This window comes from Poecile atricapillus, chromosome 23 (genome assembly GCF_030490865.1).
Source record: "Poecile atricapillus isolate bPoeAtr1 chromosome 23, bPoeAtr1.hap1, whole genome shotgun sequence".
NCBI classification, from domain to species: Eukaryota; Metazoa; Chordata; class Aves; order Passeriformes; family Paridae; genus Poecile; species Poecile atricapillus.
In genome coordinates, this window is record NC_081271.1 from 3,438,704 (window position 1) to 3,461,744 (window position 23,041).

At 47.6% G+C, this 23,041-nt stretch overlaps 1 protein-coding gene across 2 annotated transcripts; it reads right to left on the bottom strand.

Moving 5' to 3' along the window:
• Positions 1 to 22,875, bottom strand: NUDT3 (nudix hydrolase 3). Of its 2 annotated transcripts, XR_009279459.1 has the most exons (6): positions 22,525 to 22,875; positions 11,606 to 11,716; positions 3,938 to 3,982; positions 3,209 to 3,293; positions 2,148 to 2,467; positions 1 to 1,646 (listed from the first exon to the last, which is right to left on the bottom strand). XR_009279459.1 is itself a non-coding variant. In XM_058856160.1 (5 exons), exons 1-5 carry the CDS (start codon positions 22,621 to 22,623, stop codon positions 2,298 to 2,300), a joined length of 510 nt encoding a protein of 169 aa, XP_058712143.1. In that variant the 5' UTR covers positions 22,624 to 22,875; the 3' UTR covers positions 1 to 2,297. The 2 variants fall into 2 exon arrangements, 1 of the variants encoding a protein (XP_058712143.1); XM_058856160.1 differs by having other exon boundaries at positions 1 to 2,467.
• Between the last annotated feature and the right edge of the window lie 166 nt (positions 22,876 to 23,041).

Here is a 23,041-nt window from a genome sequence, read left to right on the forward strand (position 1 = left end):
ACACTTTCTTGGCACAATTTATTTTTTCTGACCCAAACAAATAAGCCATTAGCAAGTCATTAACAATATTCTACCCTAAATTGTCAGTTTAACAGCCCTGTAAAAACATTTTTAGTTTAAAAACAAAAGTGTGCATGCTGCTGATATTAAAACTGCAGTTACTCTTTCAGGAGTACCAGCTGTTTTGTTGCAAAGCATTTCCAACATACTAATCTGTACAGTAGAGACCAAGACTCATTGAAGGCAGTAGATGGCTGTGTCAGGTGCCTCGCAGGGCGCGGGGACAGCGACTCTGGGAATTTCTTGGACACTTCCAGATAGAATATTCAAGCCCTTTTGAGAGTTTGGTTCAGGCTGACCAGCACATAGTGAGAAAGGATTGTACATTCGTCTCTAAGTTGAAGTGAGCTGAACTGGTGTAATTTAGGCTCAATTCCAGACGCTTGGGTTTGAGCTACTCCTTGAATAATGGGCTGTTCCTTACGCGTGGTTTTCCATGTCAGCGATCACTGGCACTGCTTTTGGCCTTGCTACTCCACACCGATGAAAGCAGGGAGAACAAGGAAAGGAACAGAAGAGGATCTTAAAATGAACAGCTTCTTGCCAAACCAGCAAGGATACCATTCCCCCTTGTCCCAGGCTCCATGGATATTTCTATCAGATTTTCATATTATAAGCGCTTCTCAGGAAGAGAGAAAACTCCAGAACAGTGAGTGTTTATTAGAATATTTTTTTGTTAAATAAAGAGCAGGAAAAAAAAAAAGGAAAAAAAAAAAAAGTACTGCAGATTTAATTTCACATCTTGGCTCTGCTCTGACAAAGGAGAAGTTACTGAACTCAGCAACCACTTCTTGTCCCAAGCCAGGGATTAATTAATGCCCCTCCCAAAACTTGTACCTGTCCCAACCCACCCCCAACCCCAACCCTTCCCATTTTATTTCCCAACTAGACAACACTGTTGGCAAATCAAGACAGCATGAAAGTTACAGCAATAAAACAACAAACCCCCGTGTGAAGTGTGCCAACGCCATCGGGGAGCTCTCCTGTGCCGCTCCCCCGGGAATGCTGCCTGCGGGAGGCAGCTGTACCTTTCACAGAGAGCACACTTTGAGCTCACTCCACGGTGCGACCCTAAGTGCTGCAGAACCACAGGACAAGAGACCGAACACCTGAATTTTCCCCCCGGGACTTCTCTTTAGGGACGTGCGCGTGGCTTCTCCGGGCGCAGCGGCGACGCTCAGCGAGCACGATCCGATGCTTCAGCACAAACCCCAAGTGTCCAGTTCAGCATGGCGTAAGGCATGTGGACAAGAGAGACATGAGCAGGACGCAGCGGGAGCAGGGGACAGTGTTGGTGAGCCACACCGCAGTGCGTCCGTCCGACCCCACCACATCCCCGGCTCCCGTGATCTGGGCGCCATTGCAGCGCTGCTGAGGCTGTTTGGTTTTGGCCGGCGGTTCCAGAGCAGCTCCGTGAGGTTTCGCTCGGATGGAAACGCAGAAATGTTGGTGGAAGCTGTCGGAGAAGCCGCAGGGATGTCTGCAGGGATGTCTGCAGCTGATCCGAACTCTGCCCTCAACTTCAAGTGTCACTGCACTAAATCGGGAGATACTGGATGGGGAGTAAACTGGCCCAGCCACTAGCACTGTCACAGAATGTGTGTTTTTAAAAAACAGAACAAAAGGCAAACAGATTAATTATGAATCCTTCTTTTCAGAAGCAGACCAGGATTTAAAAAAAAAAAAATTCCCAAAAAATTAAAATGTTAGATCCTCCATCTAAAAAAAAGTTTATACAGATGCGCTGCGAGTGATCCCCACACGGGTCTGAGCAGCACCTTACAGTACAGACTAAGACTTGAAGAGCTGATCTCACATTAGAAGTCTTTTAATTTAACAAAAAGAAAAAAAAAAAGTGGCTCTGGCTGGGGTGACACAAAGGGGACACTTGGGACACTTCAGAGTACAAGGCAGAGGCAGGGCTGGCAGCCTCCAAGCCGTGGAGCGGAGTACCGGGAAAGGGGCACTTCATGCACAAAATGTATTTTACAAAATACAGATTGAAAAAAGAAAAAAAAAAAAAAAAAAAGCAAAAAAGCCAACCAAAACAAAAACAAAAACAAAAACAACCAAAAACATCATCCCACCTTGCACTAAATTGCAGCACTCTGAACACTTGCTCTGCCCCAGGCGGCTGCCCATGCCTGGTGTGAGGGAGGAGGCATGGAAACGGGGAGGGGAGGGAAATCCAGGTCTCAGTCTGCTTTTGGGAATTACTCTCGCAGGGACGTCGTCAGTCATCTGATGTCAGACACGGAGCTCTCGGAGTACGGCGTGGTCATGACTGGGGTGCCATTGTTGGCCAGACAGCCTTGCCTCAAGGTCTCAAAATACGAGGCCTGCACTGGTTTATGATACTGCAGAACTTTTATGGCATCTTCTATCTTAAACCATTCCCTTTTCCTTCCTGGGGGCAAAGAGAGAAATCAGTAGATGCAACAGAATGATGTACTCTGATCTCAAGGGCCTCCCCCTCCAACCCCACACTGACACCATCCCCAGGGACAGGTGTTTCATTAGGGGAATACATCCCCTGTCTTGCATTTCTTAATTAAAAAAAAATTACTATTCTGCTATTTCTGCAATTTCTATTCAAACCACATGCTCATTTTATGACAACTCACAACACACACACCAAGCAGCATCCAATTTCCATCAGTTTGCAAGTGGACTTCAGTTTCATGTGGACAGTTCTCAGTCCTTACTCTTTCCGTAAAGAGCTTAAGGACAGTCCTGTTCCATTTGCTGAAGTGCCATCACAAACCTTGTGGCAACAACAGATTCATTTCCATTTGGGCATACACTTTAAATGCAAAGATTTCAAAGATAACAGGGAATGATTAACCCACACTGCCCACATGCATTTCCTCTAGTCTCAGACAGGATAGTTCTTCATGCTCTTTGCTTGGTACCTTCCAGCGCAAGAATTAAACACAAAATTGCTGCAGAGGCAGCTGGACACTTACTTGGCTTCTCCTGGGCCACACAGGTGACAAAAGCATCAATTTCATGACAAATTTTTTTCCTAAGCAACCAAAGGACACACCACTGCAACTTTTCCCAATGACACTCACACAGACTCCAGGTCCCAGAGAGATGCTGAGCTGACTTTGTTTCCATCAGTTAATGCAGCAAGCACCAAGCTTACCAATATTGACAGAGTCCTCCCAGTCCTCCAACACTTCGGTAACAATGAGTACGTAAACGTATGTCCTGTGCTTCCTGTCCCGGTTCTGCAAGGCAAAGGGGACAGAGTAACAACCACCCAACAGCAACAACAAACCTTTCTAGGCAGGAGGGCACTGAGCCACTGCAAGATGCAAACTGCCTACCTTGGGTGCAGCTCCTCTCACAGCACAACTCATCTACTAAAGCTAAGAATTGTTAAATTAAAACATTGTTGTGTTTTAAATCAGAGATGTCTGAAAGTGTTAGTAGGAACATCCAAAAGTGTAGCTCCTGATCTGTGGAGCAGTGGTTTGTGGACTGATGTGTTTACAAAGTAGTTCTTCAGCTGGGAAGGTTTTGACCTATTTCACATGAGTTTGAAGGAGTAAGTGATGGAACAACAGCAAGAAAAGCTGTGTCTGCTACCTGCCAACTGTGCCAGGTGTGGCTGTGAGTGTTAAAAATAAAGGAGGGACCCTACTCCCCAGCTTTTGGCAGCACCAAGAATATTCAGCCACAGCAGTTATCACCATCATTTCACTCAAGTACCCATTGCAAAGATCAGAATTGCTGAGTGGGTTTGATTATATCTACCAGGGACGTTTGCACCAAACCCGCACCTGCTCACTCCACAATCCTGCAGAGCCATTGTTACTCCAAGATGATTTTTTTACAACAAGATTTCACAGCACCCACGTCTGAAACTTACCTCAAAAATTCCCACTAATCTTCCTAACGTCCCTTTCACTCCAGCCTAGGGAAGTTCAAAGAGAAAAGAAACAAGCTTTAACAACAGCTCAGTACGTGTTTCCTACTTGTTGTGCAGGACCAGTTCCTTTAGGACAGGAAGCAAATGCTCTAAAATTCTGCTCCTCTTAAACCAACACAGTCACAAGGCAAAAGACAGAAATGTATGCCGAGCACTCAATACCCAAGCGTTCCCAGGGCTTTTTTTCTTGTTTTCCTACATTCAAACAATTTTGAATTCAATCTGGAGGAAGAAGAAATATTTGAGGAGTTACTCCTTGCATACCAATACAGTCCTCGTGACCAGAATCTCCTCTGCAGGTTATTACAGCCTGAACACAGGGAACATTGGCTTTGGGGTTTGGCAGTTTTACCCCTTCAAAATCAGAGTTTAAGGAAATAAAGTATGTGTAAGACATTCATACCCCAAGAGGGATGTGACAGCTCCCAGGTATTTCAGGGGTGTCCTGCACATACCTGAAACAAGCCAATATAAACACAAAATGCTGTGATGTGGCCCCAGCAGCAGGAACAAGAGAGGTTTGGATTTAACACAAAGGACAGATGCACCCTGAAATAAAGCTTTTGAATCAAGCAGAGACACAAACCAAGAGATCTAAGTAACAGTTTTGTTTGAATACTACTGAGGATGTACCACTCCATCACATTTGGAGTCCCTTTTGGTACCTTTCTGCTGGCTCCCTCCTGCTCCCCTCAGCTCTCCCATGCAAAATCCCAGCCCATTCTCCTGCCCTTGCATTATATTCCCTCCGTTTTATGACTGTAAACTGGTTGGAACTCAAGTGCTACAGACAAGATGAGATCTTGCTCCATGATTTAACACGTCTGAACCTGCCCACACAGCCTGGCACATGACCCAGCCACAACTGGGAGGTAGAGTCAGCTCAGTCTCTGGCAGCTGGAACACATCCCATGAACAGCCCAGGGAAACTGTGCCTCTTGCAGATGAGATACAGAGATGTGATTATGCCAGGCTTCTCTTTTTTTTTAAAAAAAAAGATGTTTGAGTCACATTAATGATAAGGCAAATTCTCTGTCCTACTGACCAGCTGCTGCACAGTCTCGTGCTGTCAGAAAGGAAGGACTTTCTTTAATGAGACAATTTTCCTGGTTAAGTTCCAGCCTACTGCATGAACAGGTACCAAACATTCCAGGCAGAGCACACCTCACTCCTGCTTCCAAATGGTGCTGATGTGGAACTGCCCCAGGAGCAAAAGGTTTGGAGCTGCCGTCACAGAAATCCGTAAATCCTTTTGGTAACACACTCACTGAGCTCTGCTTCTAGGAAGTGAATCAACTGAATCCTCTACTTCATTTTGGGACACAAGCTTTATTGTCTCACCAATACTTGTAACATCCTGCTCAGCCCAGAGGCGCCTCACCCACTGTGACTCCGGGGGCTATTTCTGGAGCAGCAACTCCATGAAGGAGCAGCAACTCCATGAAGGAGCAGCAATTCCATGAAGGAGCAGCAACTCCATGAAGGAGAAGCAATTCCATGAAGGAGCAGCAACTCCATGAAGAAGCAGAAGTTCCATGAAGAAGCAGCAGTTCCATGAAGGTCGGTGCCCACGTGCACAGGACAGGCCGGGCAGAGCCTGCCCGACCTTTGCAGCCAAGCGATTCCACCTCCTCTGCCAACCCTGCTGACCTGGGCTCAGCCTTCTCCCAAGGCATCTGGAATGCAAATGTTTCAAATGCATTTCCCTCAAGGAACTCCTTCAGCACTGGGATTTATTTTTAGCTAAGCCTCGTTCAACAGGCAGCAATAACACAGGGAGGAACTGGAGGCTTCCACCTTCACAACATACGGACATGAATGCATTAAGAGGTGAAGCACAATCAAATATTTCTGGAAAAATAACTGTCTTAAGCCAATGTTTCACTAGTTCCTGGAAAAGGCTTCGAATTTCTGCTCTCCCTACTTGTAGGCACTGAATCAGAAGCCAGGGATTTTGTTGTGATGGTTTAGTGAACTCTCAAGTCTGACTAGAAATAAATTTATCTCCAGGCAACTGGCCAACTTGGAGACGAAGGATGAATTCTGCTCAAGCAGCCTCCCAGGCAGTTTATCCCAGCTCTAGAACTGTGCTGGAAGTAGCAGAGGGAGGTGAGGAGCCCTTCCTTCTGTGCTGGTAAAGAGAGATGATGGAAGTAATGCTGTCTGCAAACCAGGATCCTCCTGCTCTGTCCTGCCTGATCTTATTTGCCCAAAAAGGCACAAAAAACGATGCCAAGGCAAACATGTCTCGTAGAAAAATCATGTTGAATTATCATCAGACAACTGGAGAAAGCTCTAAGCTTTGCTTCACGCACGAACTTCTCATGTACAGTTGTAAATGGCGACATAAAAGAATGGTTTGGTTAAAAAACATTGGGCTGATTTTATAAAGCAAGTTCTTACGAGAGCCTGCAAAACACATCAGCCACTGCTCCTGGGGGCCAATTTCCAGGTACAGTGGATTTTAAAGACAACATACAGGACACCCAACACCAACAGGATTGTCATACTCCTGTTTTTGATAGAGCACTAAATTCCCACACCAACAGGAGAGTTGGTCTCTGTACAATGAACAAACAAGCATGCAAGTGGAATTCAGAGTCTCACACAAATTTCTAACATAGAAGTTGCCCAAGACACCTGAGGAAATAACCTACAGCTGTTACCACTAACAGGTCAAGCTTGGTAACCAGCAAGAAAACTGCCACGCTCCTCTCTGGGCAAGCTCCCACCTCCTCCTTTCATATGGGCCATGAGCATTTTCTTGGAGAGTTAAAGCACAGTCCCAGGCTCACCCAGGATTGCAGCAGGGTCTCAATCTTAATTTGCAGCAGATTACTCAGGAATTTTCTCCTTGATAGTAAATGAATTAAGAATGTTGTGCCCTCCTGGGCCAGAACAGTGAGTGAAGCAGAGGCAGGGCAATTCATTTTGTGCCCTTCTAAGCACTGGAAGTGCTGCAATCCTCAAAGTACAAAGAAGGATCCCAGGAGGATCCCAGGAAGATGCTCCTGAACCCATCAGCAGGGACAGGAGAGCACCAGCACCAACTGTTCCAGCTGCAGGTGTGGAAACAAAGCGAGGCAATCACACGACAGGATTCCCTGGGAGAGGCACACTCAGGTACAAGAGGATACACAGTGCTGGCAAAATGAGCTTTTTCCCTGCTCTGCTGATCTAAATCAGTGTCCAGGGTCCAGGACAGTAGGAAAAGGCAGCTCTGGCAAGAGCACATCAGCCACAGATGCTGCCAGAGCCAGCTGCCCAGCACACACTTCAAACCCCCACTGCACCCAGACAGGTGGGAGCTCAGGACAAGGAACAGAAACCCGAAGGAAATGAAGCTTTACTAGTTCTACTGCTCATGGAACAACTTGTTTTAATAAAGAAAAATTACTGAAGACATCCAAGAACAGCAGGTTCAGGTTTCAAAGCTGAAAATAAGTTGAGGTCAGATGCAAAAAGCAGCCTGCAGCAACACCATCTGTTCCTCGGGACAGCTTTTATTTCCTTCCATCTGAGCTAAGGAAAATGTGGGTTGGAATTTCAGCTATTTTACTTTGCTCTATTAGGCTCAAAGCCTGCATCTACTACAGATTGCTGCTGGGTAAGAGGACTGTGGTGGAACACCCAAATCTTTGCTCCAAGACCTGCACTACTGAAGGTGCAAATCCCACCCAGGAGGGCTGTGGACTTGTTTTTGAAGGATGCTGATTCCACACCAGCTGGGCAAACTCGGCCGTCTCAGAGAGGATCAGACTCATTCATCTAATTCTGTACTGCACGACACCTTTATTTGCTTCTACACTTGTGAAACAGAAATTAAATTCCATGTCAGAATGAAGAACTTTCAGACACTGCACTCGTTTTTGTGAAGTCTGAGTACACAGGGTAAGGGACAGTGACTTTGAGCCACTTGCACTGGGTATAACCAACTAGGAGGAGTTCAAGGCCATCAGCTCGTCATTCATCTGTGGGCCCTGCAGTACTTTTAAAAGAAATCTTCCTAATTCAGCACTGAAATATATCAGTATCTGTGTTCTAAATCACTAATAAAATACATGAAACAGGAAAGATCATCTATAAAGCATGTTTCGAAGAGGGGAAAAAAACATTTCAGCAACCAGATCAAAGTACTGCCATGATGGGCTATTCTTGATATTAGCACCAATTGCCTGTTTGATCACAGATCAAGCACAGATTATCTGGCTTTTGACTCCCATGAAGAAAGCACAACTAACACTCCCGCAGTGTTATAAAATATGACATTTACTAAGTATTTAAAGGTCAGGATGTGAAGAATGCTATAAGTGAAAAATTAACTGGTGCTGAGTTTCACAGATGAGTGTGGAGGCTTTTTTCAAAGTCACTCTATAATAAGTTTAAGACATCTATTTCTAAATCATGATGTTCACCAGTTGCTCACACCCATAAAACCCTCTTATTCCTAAGCAAAAAACACAGTCCATGAGCAACACGACCTGTTTGAAAAGGGCACACACCTTCCACAAGGTGAACTTTAGAACACACATGGAGTTCCCAGCTCTGTAAGACTGACTAGAGCACTTCTCAGCAGCCTGTCAGAAATAAGAGGGTTTATTCTGAAGAGGCTGCTCTGACCCAGAGCTGCTGTGTGTCTGCTGTCACTCTGCATGAACAATGCCCAACAACTCCAGTCACTTCCAATTTCATGCAGACAACAGCGAGCATGACAAGTGTTGGTACCTGTCTACTTTAATGCTTGTGCTGGTACAGACTAATATAGATAAGGACTACCTCCAACTAGGACAAGGACTTGAACTCAGACTGGGACAGAGGCATCACAGCCCTCACTCAGAATCAACATTTCATTTTTGGAACAGAAAGAAGGAAAAGTTAGGTAACTTTAGATGACAATTATTCCAGCATGGATAAGGTGGATAAACCCAAACACATACACAGTAAAATTAAAATAGGGAATGCAGAAGTTAAAATGCTCATTTAGGGAAGCATGTTTTGGAAAAAAAAAAGCACACCGTGCAAAAGATAATGAATTGAGAAGAGACAGCCTATTGTCATCCTCAAAAGCCACAAGCAACAGGAAGGATCACAAGTTCTTACGGCTCTTCCAACCGGCTCTTGTTAAAAATTGGAAAAGGCATAGCAAAGTCAAGGAAAGAAACCCCACACGTTTCTCCCATAGCTTTGAGCAGCACTGTTCATTGACATGGGGGAAACTAATTTTCCCTCTCCTACCTCGAGCAACAGACTGGAACTGCTCAGCTAATCTGTGTCCCCACAAGTGGCTGTCCCAGAAGAGAAGCAGAGACCTCAGACCTACTCAGAAATCAGCCTGAGCTCCAACCAACCCCAAAACACCTGGATTCACATGGAAGGGAGAACAAGGGCTCCCAGCAGCCTCCTGAAACCCTTCCTGCCAAACCAACAGCATGAACTGGGAAGGTGGGTGCTCCTGTCTCTCCCAACACTCCTGCTGTGCTCCAACAACAGCCCCTGCAGGAATCAAACAGCTCCTGGAACTCGAGGCCGGGAATGTGGGGGATAATTCTGTGTGCAGATTCTCAGCCGCACACCCCATCTGGAGAAGGCTCTACACCCCTACAGTTCTGCCAGCACCACTCGCAGCGGCAGGGCGCTCATGTCAGACAGCTCCGTGTCAGCTCTTCCACCTGCACTGCCCAGGTGAGCTGGGGGTGCCCAGGTGAGCGAGGGCTGCCCAGGGGAGCCAGGGGTGCCCAGGTGAGTCAGGGGTGCCCAGGTGAGTCAGGGGTGCCCAGGTGAGCGAGGGCTGCCCAGGTGAGTCAGGGATGCCCAGGTGAGTCAGGGGTGCCCAGGTGAGCGAGGGCTGCCCAGGTGAGTCAGGGGTGCCCAGGTGAGTCGGGGGTGCCCAGGAGAGTCAGGGGTGCCCAGGAGAGTCAGGGGTGCCCAGGGGAGTTGGGGGTGCCCAGGGGAGCCGGGGGTGCCCAGGTGATTCCTGGGTGCTCCCAGCACTCTGAGATGCTGCTGTTCCATGTTGGGAGCAGCCGGGCAGAGGTGCCTCGCTGGGCAGAGCTCACCCTGCCAGGCTGCCAGGGCTTGAGTTACACTGGCAGCGGGCACAGCTCCACGTGAGCAGGGAACACCAGCCGAGGAGCGGGATTATCTCAGCCAGCCCAAACCAGTTCCTGCGCGGCCGGAGCCGTGCCAGGGCTCCCTTCCAGCCAGCGCTGTCATGGAAAGAGCACGGCTCTCCCAGGGTGCTGCTGCCCGCACAGGGAGTGCCCCTGAACATTTATTTTAAAGGTTGAGATGCAAAGCTCTGCACCTTCTGAATGAACCCTGGACTTCTGTATCCAATCACTTCATTATTAATAAGGCTTAGGCTGAAAAGCAGGAGTCTGCAGCTAAAAATATTTCTATTGTTCTGGTTACACTCACTTTAGCTTGTAAAGTAGCTGAAAGGTTGCCGAGTTACTGGAAAAGCAGGAGCTGGGTTACAAGCTGGAAATAAAATTTGCAAGCAGCAATTCCCAGTATTAGAGAGACCTAAAGACACTTAAAAAAATAAACATTGACTGTATAATCTCTTTCTGATAAACTGCTAGATTATAAAAACATCCAAAGAGAAGCACGCAATCTGCTACATTTGGTTAGTCCAACAGTCTGAATATTCAGTTTGGTTAGATAGCAGCAGGTACTACCAAATAATTCAGGAAGAAACCTGCATATACCAGACAATTCAATAAAGCAGCTACAGGGGAAGCTTCCTCGCAAGTCCCATCAATTAGCTCTTCCTTTTTGTTCTGCACAGAGCCCGAAGATTTATAACCCTCTCAAAAGCATTTTTAATCCTGCCTTATGTAACTGTGAACCTACTTGGCCGTTCCATCTATAATCATGCAATCGTTTCTGAACCCAAGCATCTCCCCAACTGGTTCATATTCAGAAGCACATTCTAAAGACATGTTTTACATACACTGCAGTCAACTGCCATTCACTGTCTTTATACTTCTTACAAAGAAAAAATTGCTCTTCCAGCTTTAAGAGAAAAATGTGCCTTCTCCCTACAGCCCATTGATCTGTGTTTGATCTCCTGTTTGATCTCCCTCCTGTAACAGCTTCGAGCAAAAAAGAGAAAACAAACCAACCAACCCATGCACACTTTAGGAATTGCTGCTGGTAACTTACAGTCAATTTCGCTTATTCACATAAACCTCACTATGTATTCTAAACCAAAACATACTTAGATCCCTATGTTTGGAGTGCTTTTAGTGTCTCCTAAGGGTTTATTTCTACCTTCTACCCAATTACTAGACAGGTCCACAAAGGCACAGCTGAATTTTGAAGTTCTCTTACAGAGAAAATGAAGCAGAGACTATACGTACATTGAAGTGACTAGAGCTGAACTTTATTTTCAGCTAAAGGTATCAGGCAAGGATAAATTCATTCCAGCTGAGAAGTTTAATTACATTCCCATGTTCTCTTTATTTAGAACTCCGTTTTTCTCCCATGTGGGATGGGGATATCACCAGTGACCCCGTCTCCCTCTCCACCTCAAGGAGAAGAAGGAAGAGCGATGAAAACAAACCCACAGAACCCGGGCTAACAGGGCAGGGTGAAGCCACTCACCTCTTCACAGACCTCACGCACAGCGGCCACACCAGGCTCCTCCTCGGGCTCCATGCCACCCCCGGGGACAATCCATCGGTCAGGATGGCGACTACTGCTCACCAGCAGCACCTGTGGAGAGCAGAGCACAGCTGATGGGGCACCCCCAGCTGAAGGGCAGAGATTGTCTTCGTGCCTCACACCCCCCCAGACACAACCCACCCAAGGCAAGGCCTTGCCACTGCTCACTTTTCTCTCAGCCCCATGCACACAGTCATGGAAATTTTGACAGTGAGGCACTCCCACACTCTGTGTCACTTCAGCCACTGCCTCTCCCTCCTCTGGTGCATTGTAGGAAAAACTGTCCTTGCACACCAAAAAATTCATTAGCACTGGACACAGCATCACGCAGTGTGAATTCACTGCAGGGTCCTCGCAGCTTGGGATACACCTCAGGCAACAACAGAAATGCACAGATGCTGCTCAGCACCTCCACCCTTTGTAAAAGTACCTTGATTTAATTATCCTGGCGCCTTTGGCCTTGCCTGTCCCTGCAGCTCTGTCACTAACAACACGTACACGTCCGGGAACTCCCACTGCACTGTTTATGTGAAATTGTCTGAGCACAGATTCTCAGCCCCACTGTTTGTCACTTCTTTTGCAGTAGACACTGAGGAGTTCAGCTCTGGAGCCAGCACTTGGCTACTTTTGGTTTAGAGGAGGTTGTTCAATGAGGTATAAGCAAAATAAAAGCCTATATTGAACCTATTAAACTGAAAACCCCCTAGGAAAGGGCTGCACTGAAGGGCAGACATTTGTGAACGAGAAAAATGGTTCAACCCTCTTCCCAGCAGGGATTTGCCATATACATGCTTTGTGGCAGGTTTTCTTGAAAGAGTATTTTTTATTCCAGGGTAATCCTGCTCTGTAGAAGTTCAGGTTCTGATTTGCCACCTCCCAGCAAGACAAACTCTAACTAACACTCTCAACTGGCTACAGACTGTCCCAAAGAACACCGAGACACTGTGCTTATTAAATCTACTTGCAACACATCCATGAGCAGAGATGGAAACTTAAAACAACACTAATACTGTTGTCCAGCTCTCTAAACAAAGCTCGTTCATTAGAGTCATCCTGCTGTACTTCATCATTTCACTGGCACAAAACCCAGAGCCAAAGAGACTTGCTCCAGAAACTTTCCAACATACCAGTCCAATTAGGTTCGAGGCCAGCTGTAACAGTGTCAGACATTTGGGAGTTGCACTGTGGAGACACTGAAATCCCAGGCTTTACTGGGGAAACAGTGATTTGCCAGTAGGATATGAAAAGATTTGCACTAATTACCCAAAGGAATCTACCTACAGAACTCAAAATAAAACTTCCAAAACAAAAACAAGCACAAGATTTCCAGGGGTTTTCAGTTGGTTTATCTTGAAAATTCTCATCTGCCAACTGACCAAACTCATATTGAAACAAATGAAGCTGCATAGGCCACCTCAGTTCCACCGTTCCAAGTGGGATGGTTCCTGCCCCGTCCTCTGGCCAGGCTGTGACAGAACAGGGTTTGCTTTACAGTGATATCCCAAGTGTTTGGTCCTCTCCAAAAGGAAGACAGAATTCCTTTCCCTCAGGCATCCAGTCCATGTAAAACACCACCAGAAAGCCATGCCTAAATAGGGAATGTAAACTTCATTCATCCTCAGAGCCCTTGGGACAGTAGCCAGTCCCTACCAGGCCATCCCCAGCCACCTTGGTTTGCCACTGTGCCTCTTCCTAGCACAGTACTTGACTTCTGCTCCATCCTTGCTCATCATCCAGAAGAACTTGGACTCAAATTCCTGACTCCAGGTCAGCTGGTGATTCTGAGGACAAAGCTGAGAGCAGGAACAGCCATTTCAAGTGCACCTTTGTTGCCAGGTAAGGAAGCGCCAGCTCTGCCACTTCCCATTGCAATTCAGAGCTCTAGCTCAAGGGGAAAAAAAGCAGAAAAATATCAAAAAGCTGCAGAACTAGATCTTTGAAACTCAGCACAGCACATCTCACACCCCTGAACTCCTGCCACCTTCCAGGCGTGAGAACGAGGATCTGCTATGGAACCCTGCTATGGACACAGACTGCTCCAGGAAACCTGTTCAGGCTGAGACAATGCCTCAGCAACACACCAGGAGGAACTTCTGGGTGTAAACAATGGTTTGAGGCAAAGCAAATTAACTTCAGCTGCTCTGGCAGTTGAGCATTTTCTGAATAGAATTAACATGAACAACCTTTGCTGGGAAGGAAAAACCTGTCATTCTCACACTTTTATGTAATCAGACTATTTCCTGTTTAATAAAAAGGAAATCCCATCAAGAGAGTGTAGGAAACAAGCCCTACAAGGTCATTCTTTTAAAACAACTTCAAACAGGATATTGCTACCAATGAGCTCTCCCAAGACAAAGGGGCTGAATTCCAAACAAGGGGGAGACATTGCTGTGTTGAAAAAAACCCCCACATTTCCAACACCAGTCCTGGATCCTGACATATGCAACGCATTCAGAGGGATCAAGGAAAAAGTTGTCATCATCTGAATCCCAAGAGGGTATGGGTTGGAAGGGACCTTGAAGCCCATCACATTCCACCCCTTACCACCTTCCAATAGACCAGCCCAAGGTACAGCTGGCTTTTTAGCTCATTAACTTCTTTATTACATAAATAAGTTTATTTTAATGCATTTTAAGTAGTTAATTTAATCTAAATAGCCATCAAAAAATAAACCAAAATTTACTTATTTTTTTTTAATCAGGCTAAAACACATAGGAAGGTCAGACATTTCCATTTTCTCCTTGCCAGGCAACTGTGTTTAAAATGGCAACTGAGACTCTTGGCCTGACAGGGATTTTGGAGCCACGTCTTGCAGACTTTTTGGAAAAGCATTTGCAGGTAACACGTCACATGGCCAAGTTGTTTTCCAGGATTTCAAAGACAATTATGTCATTTCAAAGCAGGGAAATGAGCAACACAAGCCTCTCTGGCAAGACAGGAGGTGGCCCTGCTGAAACTCTCCCACACAATCCCCCACAAAAGAGAAAGTTTAGAAAAATAAGCTAAGTTTGAAGTGTGCAGCAGGGGCTCAAAGCAGAGCCTCATGGCAAGAACCTTCAAAGCTGCACACAACAAACAAATCCAAACAAACCTGAGCTGTACTAACCCCGCCTGGAGGAGACAGGAAACACACCAAGACATCTAAGGCTGCCCCGCCAGCCACATGGAATAAGGAGCTCCATGAGAAAAAGGGTGAAGAGTTTGTCCTTGGGATAAATCTGGGCATCCCCAATATACAACGCTGTCTTTAAAAGAACCTACACAAACCTGCTGTATCCACATGGAGGGATTTTTTTTTTTTTTTTTTTTTTTTTTCAGAAATAATGGGGCTCTGCAAAGCAAAAACTAGGCAACCAGGATCAGGCAGAGAATTAACTCCCCATTTGTGGAACAGAGGAGAGATTCCCAGGTTCTTCCATGCTATGGTGGATTTAAACAACATCCAACACCCATAAATAAAACAAGAGCAGCTACACCATAAGGAACACAATTCCTCGAAAGAGGCTCTGCAGCAGCATTTGAGCAGACAGAAAGGGCCACAGGCCTGAGAGAAGCTGGGCCACTGCTTGAGTAGAAAATGAGCTGAGAACCTTCCAGACTTCCAGGAAAAGGCAGTGCTACCCACCTGTGCCAGCCGGGGCCCAACAAGCTGGCAGCCAGCACAGGGAACAGCAGGCAAGATGTTAAATCCAGGGTCTGGCCCAGCAGTCTTCTGCTGCCAGGAGCTGATCCATAGCTGCTGGCTCCTGACACAGCCTCTGCACTGCCTTACAGGCTTCCCCTCAATATTTTCAGGCTTTCCCTCAATATTGACATGCTTTCTATCAATACTGTCATGCTTTCTACCAACATTATGCCATAAATCACATCGTTTGCACAGCGACAAACCTCCCGGCACTGCACCTCATTTCCCACTCTAGCATCAGTTATCAGAGCACAGCCTGCAAGGAAACACTGCTGCAGAGGCTGCAGGAGCTGAGAGGAGAAGATGGCTGACTGCAAGGCTTTTGCTGTTCAATCTGCCTTTGTCTCAAAGTTTCAGTTTAAAAAGAGTGTGTTTTCAGGAGCTGAGCTGTGCTCCCATGTGCCACATCAGATCCCAGAGCTGCTGCTGTGTCCAGCATAACAAATACCTTGGGTGCTTCACGCAAAATTAACAAACATCCTCTCAAGCCCTGAATCACAGTACTGTAATGCTTTTCTACCTGACAAAAGTGGGATGCTCATTTGAGCAAACCAAATCACCTTTAAACTCTCTGACCAGCAAGGGGTGAGAACTGGAGGAGCAGGGAGGAGAAGAGGGATACTGCTGTCACCAAAGCTGTGCAAAATTAATCTCATTTCCCCAGCAGCAACGCAGCCTCAATGACTCCCCAACAAATCACGTTTTGCCGAACTGCAAAGGCAGGATGGCCCCAGGGCTTACAGGAGGGCTTCTCCCACCCTCTTGCTATTCCAGGCACGTTCTGGAGCTTGCACATGGTAGGAGTGAGTCCAGCCAGCGGTCAGCAGGGCTACAGCCAGCCCTGCACCTGGCAGGGTCAGCAGCTGGGACCACAACACACGCTCTCACCATCCCTCCCCTGCCCAAAACAGCCTGTCCTGCCGGGAGCATTCCAGCTCCTCAACAGGATATGTTTCCTTAGACAAGTGTTATTTTCGCACATGCACCTGCGCCAGGCTCCGTGGGATAATGGGATTTAACTGACAACTTGGGATCCAGGAGCTGGAGGTGGGAAATTCACAGCAGGACGTGCAAAAGGGAAGGGATTCGCACTAGAGGACTTAACAAAAGTAAAGCACAAGTTTTGGAACAGGAGCAAGAGGTGAACTGGAAGAAGTTCAAGTCATTTCAAGTGCTTGGATCGCACCTACAGTCTTATAGCCAGAGAGGAAAAATTACAGCAGATTCTGTTGGTTTTTAGGCTGCTGGTTAGAATAACAATAATAAATCACCATGTACTGGGCTGCTGCTCTGGCTCCAGAACTCCACAGGTCCTGTTACTGCTACTGCAGTGCTCCTGCAACTTCAGAGCCACTGCCTGCCCCTACCAGGGAGGAACACTGCTCCGCGGCAGAACACAATCACAAGTCCTCCCTGTCCAGCAAAATTATGGTTTAGATAACCACAGAAATTATCTGCAACATGTCCTCCCATGCTCCAGGAGAAGCTGAACCGCCTGCAGCAGCAGCCGCTGCTTTCAGAAGCTGAGGGTTGATAAGGGGCACTCCCAGAGAGACCCCAAACCCCAGAACCTATTTCTGCCTGTCAAAACCAGTTTGGTGACCACTCAGTGCTTACACAACTTGTCCAGGCACACCTTTTCCAGGAGAAATGCTGGCTTGTAAAATGCCTTTTTGAGTAAAGGAGGAAAAGAGCAATGAAGAGGTATTTGAGCTTTTTACAGAGCCCAGATGACTCTGGCTGTCAGCAGCTGCACGCTGTTCTGATTAACCACCCTACTCAGGAAACACAGCACACACAAACTCTCGGGAAGCTGCTCAAATATAAGTAGTCAATTCTACACACAGCATCAATATATGCCACTTGCAGGAGGTGAAGTAACCCCTGAAATATCTAACAAAAATCTACCCGTCAGGTAATCACATCACTCCGAATTTCACAGGCTAACGTGAAATTTCTGAGAACAAAGAGTCAGTGAGCAATATCCTGTGGCAGAGACAGGAATTCTGAAATAAATACACACAAAATTTGAGAGATCTTTGACTGGTCTGTGCAGCCAGTCCTTCAGCTGGGCTGAAAAAGTGTTTAAAGAAACAGAGCCCTTCCTTTGCCATGGATGTCACCTACAGCACTCCCACATGGATGTTTGCTATTTGTCATGTAGAACTGACTTTTGTTAATTTTGCTCCATTCAAGCAAACCAGAAGAACTCTCCTTATTTTAAAAGAACATAAAAGTCCAAGCACATGGTTGTTTGTTTTTTTTTTTACTAAGAAGGGAAAGAGCTGTTTTTCTAGATTGTGAGAGACCATCCATGGAAAGATAAGGTCCCCTGGCAGCAGCTCCTGCTGGGTGCACCCCCAAATGTTGGTACCTGTCTCCACACTGCACGAGTTTGTCTGAAGGGTGCTCAGATGAACCAAGTCAGGCAACTGGGCATAAGGGTTTTTTTTAAAAAGTGGGGAACACAGAAAACATGGAGTGAGGAGAAAAATGTAGGAAAAACAGCTCCTAGTCAAGCAATAAATGGATCTGAGGTGGAATTGATTCCAAAGCAGTGTTCTGCAGAGAACAGACACAGCCACCACTGTTGTGCCCTTCTCCACAGACCAGGGTGGAGCACACCCTCTTTCCATAGTCATCACTTTTCCCTGAGCTGCAGCAGAACAAAACTGACTCAGTTCTTCAGTTTCACAACAGCTTGCTGAGCTTCCAGTAAATGAAGTGAAAATTTAACAATTTTCATTCTTTTGTTGTTTGGGAAAGTACAAGAGACCATGGAATTGCTTGCAATACTGTTTAGTGACAGCTGCTTTTGTAGGAATGCAAAACACTTTTTAAGATGAAAGACAGGTTTTGCAGAGGTTTATCCATGCTTGGAGAACACAACCTACAGATTCTACACAATCTACAGGGCTGAGAGGGACAGGAGAAGCACAGGCAAGAGATTCACTTCCAAGCTGGCCCTCATCTCCCTGGAGATGTGGTAACAGGTCAGCAACAGACCAGGAGAACTTCACCTGGGTTCAACCACAACTCTTCTATGCAGCAGATGGGAGCACACAGCCGAGCCCAGCCATCAGAGCAGGGATTCTGAGACCGTATTCCACGGAAAGCAGGATGATCATATGATGCTGGGCTCACTTACATCCCAACAGTGAAGTACTCTGAGAGGTTTTAGCTGTTATTGGCTTACACTGGAGCCAAGGCACAGGGGACAGCCCAGGAGCACCTCGTGATCCCCACCACACTCCCAATCCCAGCTCTGATGTGTTACATCACAGCTGGAGTAAAACTGGCCCAGGAGAGGCCAGAAGGAAAAGAAAAAAGGTTTGTTTGCATTCCAATGGCTTTCCCAGGGGCCACACGGCCCAGCTCTGCCCAGCTCTCCCCGTGACCACCGTGACCACCAAGGGCTCGGCGTGTGCCAGGGCACCGGCCCCTGGGTGAAACCTCTCTTCTCTGGGCTCCATTCAGGCCTCATTCACCACTCAGAAAAGATTCTTCCCGAGGCATTTTATTACAAAAAAAAAGTCTTTAAAAATGCCCGTGCTTAACGAGCAGCTTGTCCTTTCACAGACACAATGTGGGCATGTTCAAACCCGCTGCTGCCCCAGCGCAGACCCACAGCCCAACGGTGCCTCTTTATTCCTTTAAACACCACCCGGAGCAGGGCTCCAGCTGCTGGGGCACGAGGGGCATTTTCTGGGATGTTTCCTCATGGAAACAGTTGGTCCACACAAAAAATAAGTGTGTTATGTAAAAATGACATCCTGGTGGCAGTGCTGAGGGGCAGGGACACCCCAAGCAATGAACTGAGCGACTCCAGAGGTACCACAGGACTTGGGAGATCTCCCTGCGCACGCACTCTCCTTCCACAGTTCTGCAAATATCCCGGGGTATTTGTCACATCAGTCCATGTGAAAAGATGGGAATAGCAAAGTCCTGGCGTCTGGCTGCCAGAAGGTCCTTTGAAGTCTGCTCTCCTCTCTGAATGAATCCCATTGCTGCCCCAGCTCTCCCTGCTGCCCAAGGAGGTGGATTGTGGTTTGGGAAACCACACACAATTTGGGGGGTTTCCACAATGCCCAAAAAATGTACCTTTTTTCTCCATTTGAGATTCACATTGAAATTAATTTTCCCTGTGCTGCTTTTTAAAGGAATATGTAACAAAGGCATCTTTTCAGCCAATGCTTGGTCTTCCAAAAACGTTCCAGAGCTTTTTTTTCATGCCCAAAAGCAGCGGCCTCCAAATGCAATGCAGAGACAATGTGCGACCTCCAGCCGCATAGGGGAAAAAATAAATCACTTAAAAACGAAAAAAGAACAAAGTATTTTTCTGTTAAGACTCTTTATTTGCAAATGTAACACTAAACCAAGGACATGGTGTTTTATCAATCTCCAGGGATTGCAAAGATTTCAGAGAAAAATATATCAGTAAACTGAAGAGCCAGGGGGAAACACCTAAACAGAAGTAGCCTCCTCTGTAAGTGTAAACAAAATTCTCTTATTTCTTCTTGTGCACTGACAAACTTTTTCAATTCAATAACTAATGAGGGGTTAAAAACTGAGAAAAAATGGGTTTTTGAATTCATGGCAGGAAATGAAGAAGAAAGGCAAGAGCAAAGTTCTACTATTTCTTAAGCACTTAAAAGAAACAGTAATGAGAAACAGCCAGTCCTAGGAAAAATCCTACTTTTAAATAGAAAGTTTAATTTATTTATCAAAACATGCTTCTTCTATCTTCTTTTCAAACACTAAGCTTTTAATAGCTCTTTAATGTACATACTTTGGCTCTGGCTCTTTCTCCCCTCTCTGGAGAGACCTTTTAAAGAGATCTCAATTTCCATTTAAATAGAAGCAATCAATAATAAAATATGCCAGTAACATTAAAAAGTATTATGGTCCAAGAGCAAACCAAGAAATCTTTCACAGCCATTTTAAATTCTGCACTTACATATGTACAGGTAACACCTTCCTTGCTACCAAAAAAGTGCAAGTGACACCAGTCAGCTTCTCTCACAGTTTATTAAAAGCCAACAAATGAGAATTAACCCAAGAAATAATTAGAAAGGAAAATTAATCAGGTGGCCTGCTTGCTGATTTCACTCACTGACACAGGTTTAACTTCAACACCTTTTGGCAAAGGCCAAGAGCAGGATCTGGGCACTGTGTCCATCCCAATGGGGTTAATTCTGTGGGACTGGGTAAGAACTTTCCCCGATGTGTTTGTGACAAGCCCCCTTCCTGGGCAGCTCCCACAGCAGGGCTGCAACAGGTGGGAACAAAGGATGCAGTTTCAGCTCAGGGTTCAACTCACAGGTACCACACACAGCCCTTCAAAGGCTCTGAGATCAGAACCATCCTTCCCTGCCTCATTCCTGTGGCGCCTCCTCACCAGCAACACCCACATGGCATATACTGAGGAAACCCATCCCAGCCTGGACTGCAGCCCTTCCAGAGCAACCACTGCTCCCTCCCCAAGCTGTCCCAGGGCAGCACAGCCACTGCCAGCTGTCACTGTGAGCTCAGGAACAAGGCCACCAACAGCAACCACAGGGACAACACGATGCTCACCCAGAACCTCCACTGCCCTGCACACAAAAACCTCCCATAGCTTACAGACCCCTGTGAATGACCCAGCACAACCAGCAAAGGGAGCCAGTTCCCTCAAACCCTGCCTGAAACCAGAAACAGACCATTCTACTCTAGCTCTTACCTAGAAAGTAGAGCCTGAAGGAGTTTAAATTCAATCCACTGTAGGTGGAGACCACAGCAGAGACACAAATTTAAAAGTGGTTTTAAATCTCAGCCTTACACAAACCTGACAGCTGAGCCTGCTGGAAGCATCCATCCCACACCAGTGCACCTCTGGAATGAGTTAACTTTCCTCCTTCGACCTCTTGGGTCAGCACAGTGACACTGCCACACAGCCTGGTGTCCCAGCACAGTGAGGGCTCTGACACCTGTCATTAACCTGCCAGGTGTCCCTGGCACCACGAGGGCTCTGTCACCAGCTTCCACAGGCCGGAGGGATCAGCTGGAGCCCGCACAACACTGCAGACTGAGGTCTGTTGAAATAAAACTTGCAACCAGTCACAGGCTGATTGCCTCAGGCACCTGTTAAAAGTACTTTTCTATCCTCAACCACACTGCGGTCACACATGGCCAAGCCTCCACCTGTCGAGAAGAGCCTGCAAACTGCCCCACTAATTGTGTACAATGGCATCAGGGATACTCCAACCCACCCGTGCTGAACACCCCCAGCATCACCACACAAAACAATGATGTTCTTCTTCACAGTCAGTCCATAAATTTCCTGAAAGTCCATGGGAAGGACCAGCTACACTGAACGCTGCACCAAACACACTGCTGTCATTTCAGACCATTACTGCTGAAATGCTGACACTCCTCATCACACCAGCACAGCTACAAAGGGTTTGTGCAGCCTCCTTCACGTTAAATAATAACTGGATGTATGCTAACTGCCTTTCCTCCAGTGAACTATCTGCATTCCCTTCCGATTTCCTGTAGCTACAAATATGATAATCAGGAGAACAAAGACTTTAGCACAGCCACTCGGGCACAGCAAATGCAGTGGAGTGTGTACGCCTGACTCCAGCAGCAGCAGCAGCAGCAGGCAGACCTTCAGCCCTGCTGCTCTGAGCACCCCGAGCCCACCTTCAGGAGGTGTCAATAAAGCCTCGTGTAAAATCGCACATCGGAGCGAAGTTTCTCACTGTAACTTCCCCGACAATGCAGCCCCTTAGCAACGCGGCCGCTCTCAAACCAACCAATCCACCTTTAATTCCCACTTCCTCCCAAGCTCTCTGGACAGCAACTTCTGGCACTCCATCAGTCCCCTTTTATCCCAGTTTCTTTTTATAAATCCAAGGTCAGGTTTCCTCTCCCATCTCATGTGATGTGCTGGACTGAAGTTCTGCCAGCATGGTCGGTCCCCTCGGCTGCCAAACCCCCTCCTACGCTCCCCTCAGCCTGTCCCGCCGCCCACCGGGCATATCCCCGGCTCCAGCAATAACCGAGTGGGAAGCACTAACTCTCCCAGTGACGCTGAATTACGCCTATTAAAACTAAAGCCCCGCTGGAAACGAGTCCCCCACCCCGGGCGGCTCGGGGGTCCCGGGCCCGGCCTCGCCCCCGGCCCGGCCCTCACCTCCTCCTCGCTCTCGCTGCGGAAGCACAGGCAGGCCGCCCGCTTCTTGTAGCCGTCCCCGTCGTAGGTGCGCGTCTGGTTGGACTTGAGCTTCATCATCCTCCGCTCCGGGGGCGGCGGGGCCGGAGGACGCGCGGTCCGCAGGGCGGGGGCGGGCGGGACCCGCCGGGCGGCGAAGGACGGGGGGGCGCGGGGGTACCGCCTGCCCGCGACAGTCTCTCTCTGGGTCTCGCTTCGTGGGTCTCGCTACGCGCTGCCACCCTTCGCCCGCCTCACCCCTGCCCTCGCTCCCGGCCGCGCCGCCGCCACCGCCCGCGCTCCGGCCACCGCCGACGACGACCGCGCCGCCATCTTGGGGCTCGCTACGCAAACGGCGTAGCGCCGCCGGGCGGAGAGGCGGCGCTGCCCCTGGGGCCTCACGGCACGCCCGCTACGCAAAGTGCGCAGCGCGGCTTCCAGAATGGCTCCCCCCGCGTAGGCGGTGCCGCCACGCCCCCGCCCCGGCTCGCGCGCTCTG

What these genes read in the sequence shown, in the direction of transcription:
- NUDT3 (XM_058856160.1), bottom strand. Translation starts at nt 22,623, where the DNA reads ATGATGAAGCTCAAGTCCAACCAGACGCGCACCTACGACGGGGACGGC. An exon ending in GCAGCGAGAGCGAGGAGGAG is followed by an intron (nt 11,717 to 22,524) that starts GTGAGGGCCGGG and finishes TGCTCTCCACAG; the next exon opens with GTGCTGCTGGTGAGCAGTAG. An exon ending in GGAGGACTCTGTCAATATTG is followed by an intron (nt 2,468 to 3,208) that starts GTAAGCTTGGTG and finishes CTTTGCCCCCAG; the next exon opens with GAAGGAAAAGGGAATGGTTT.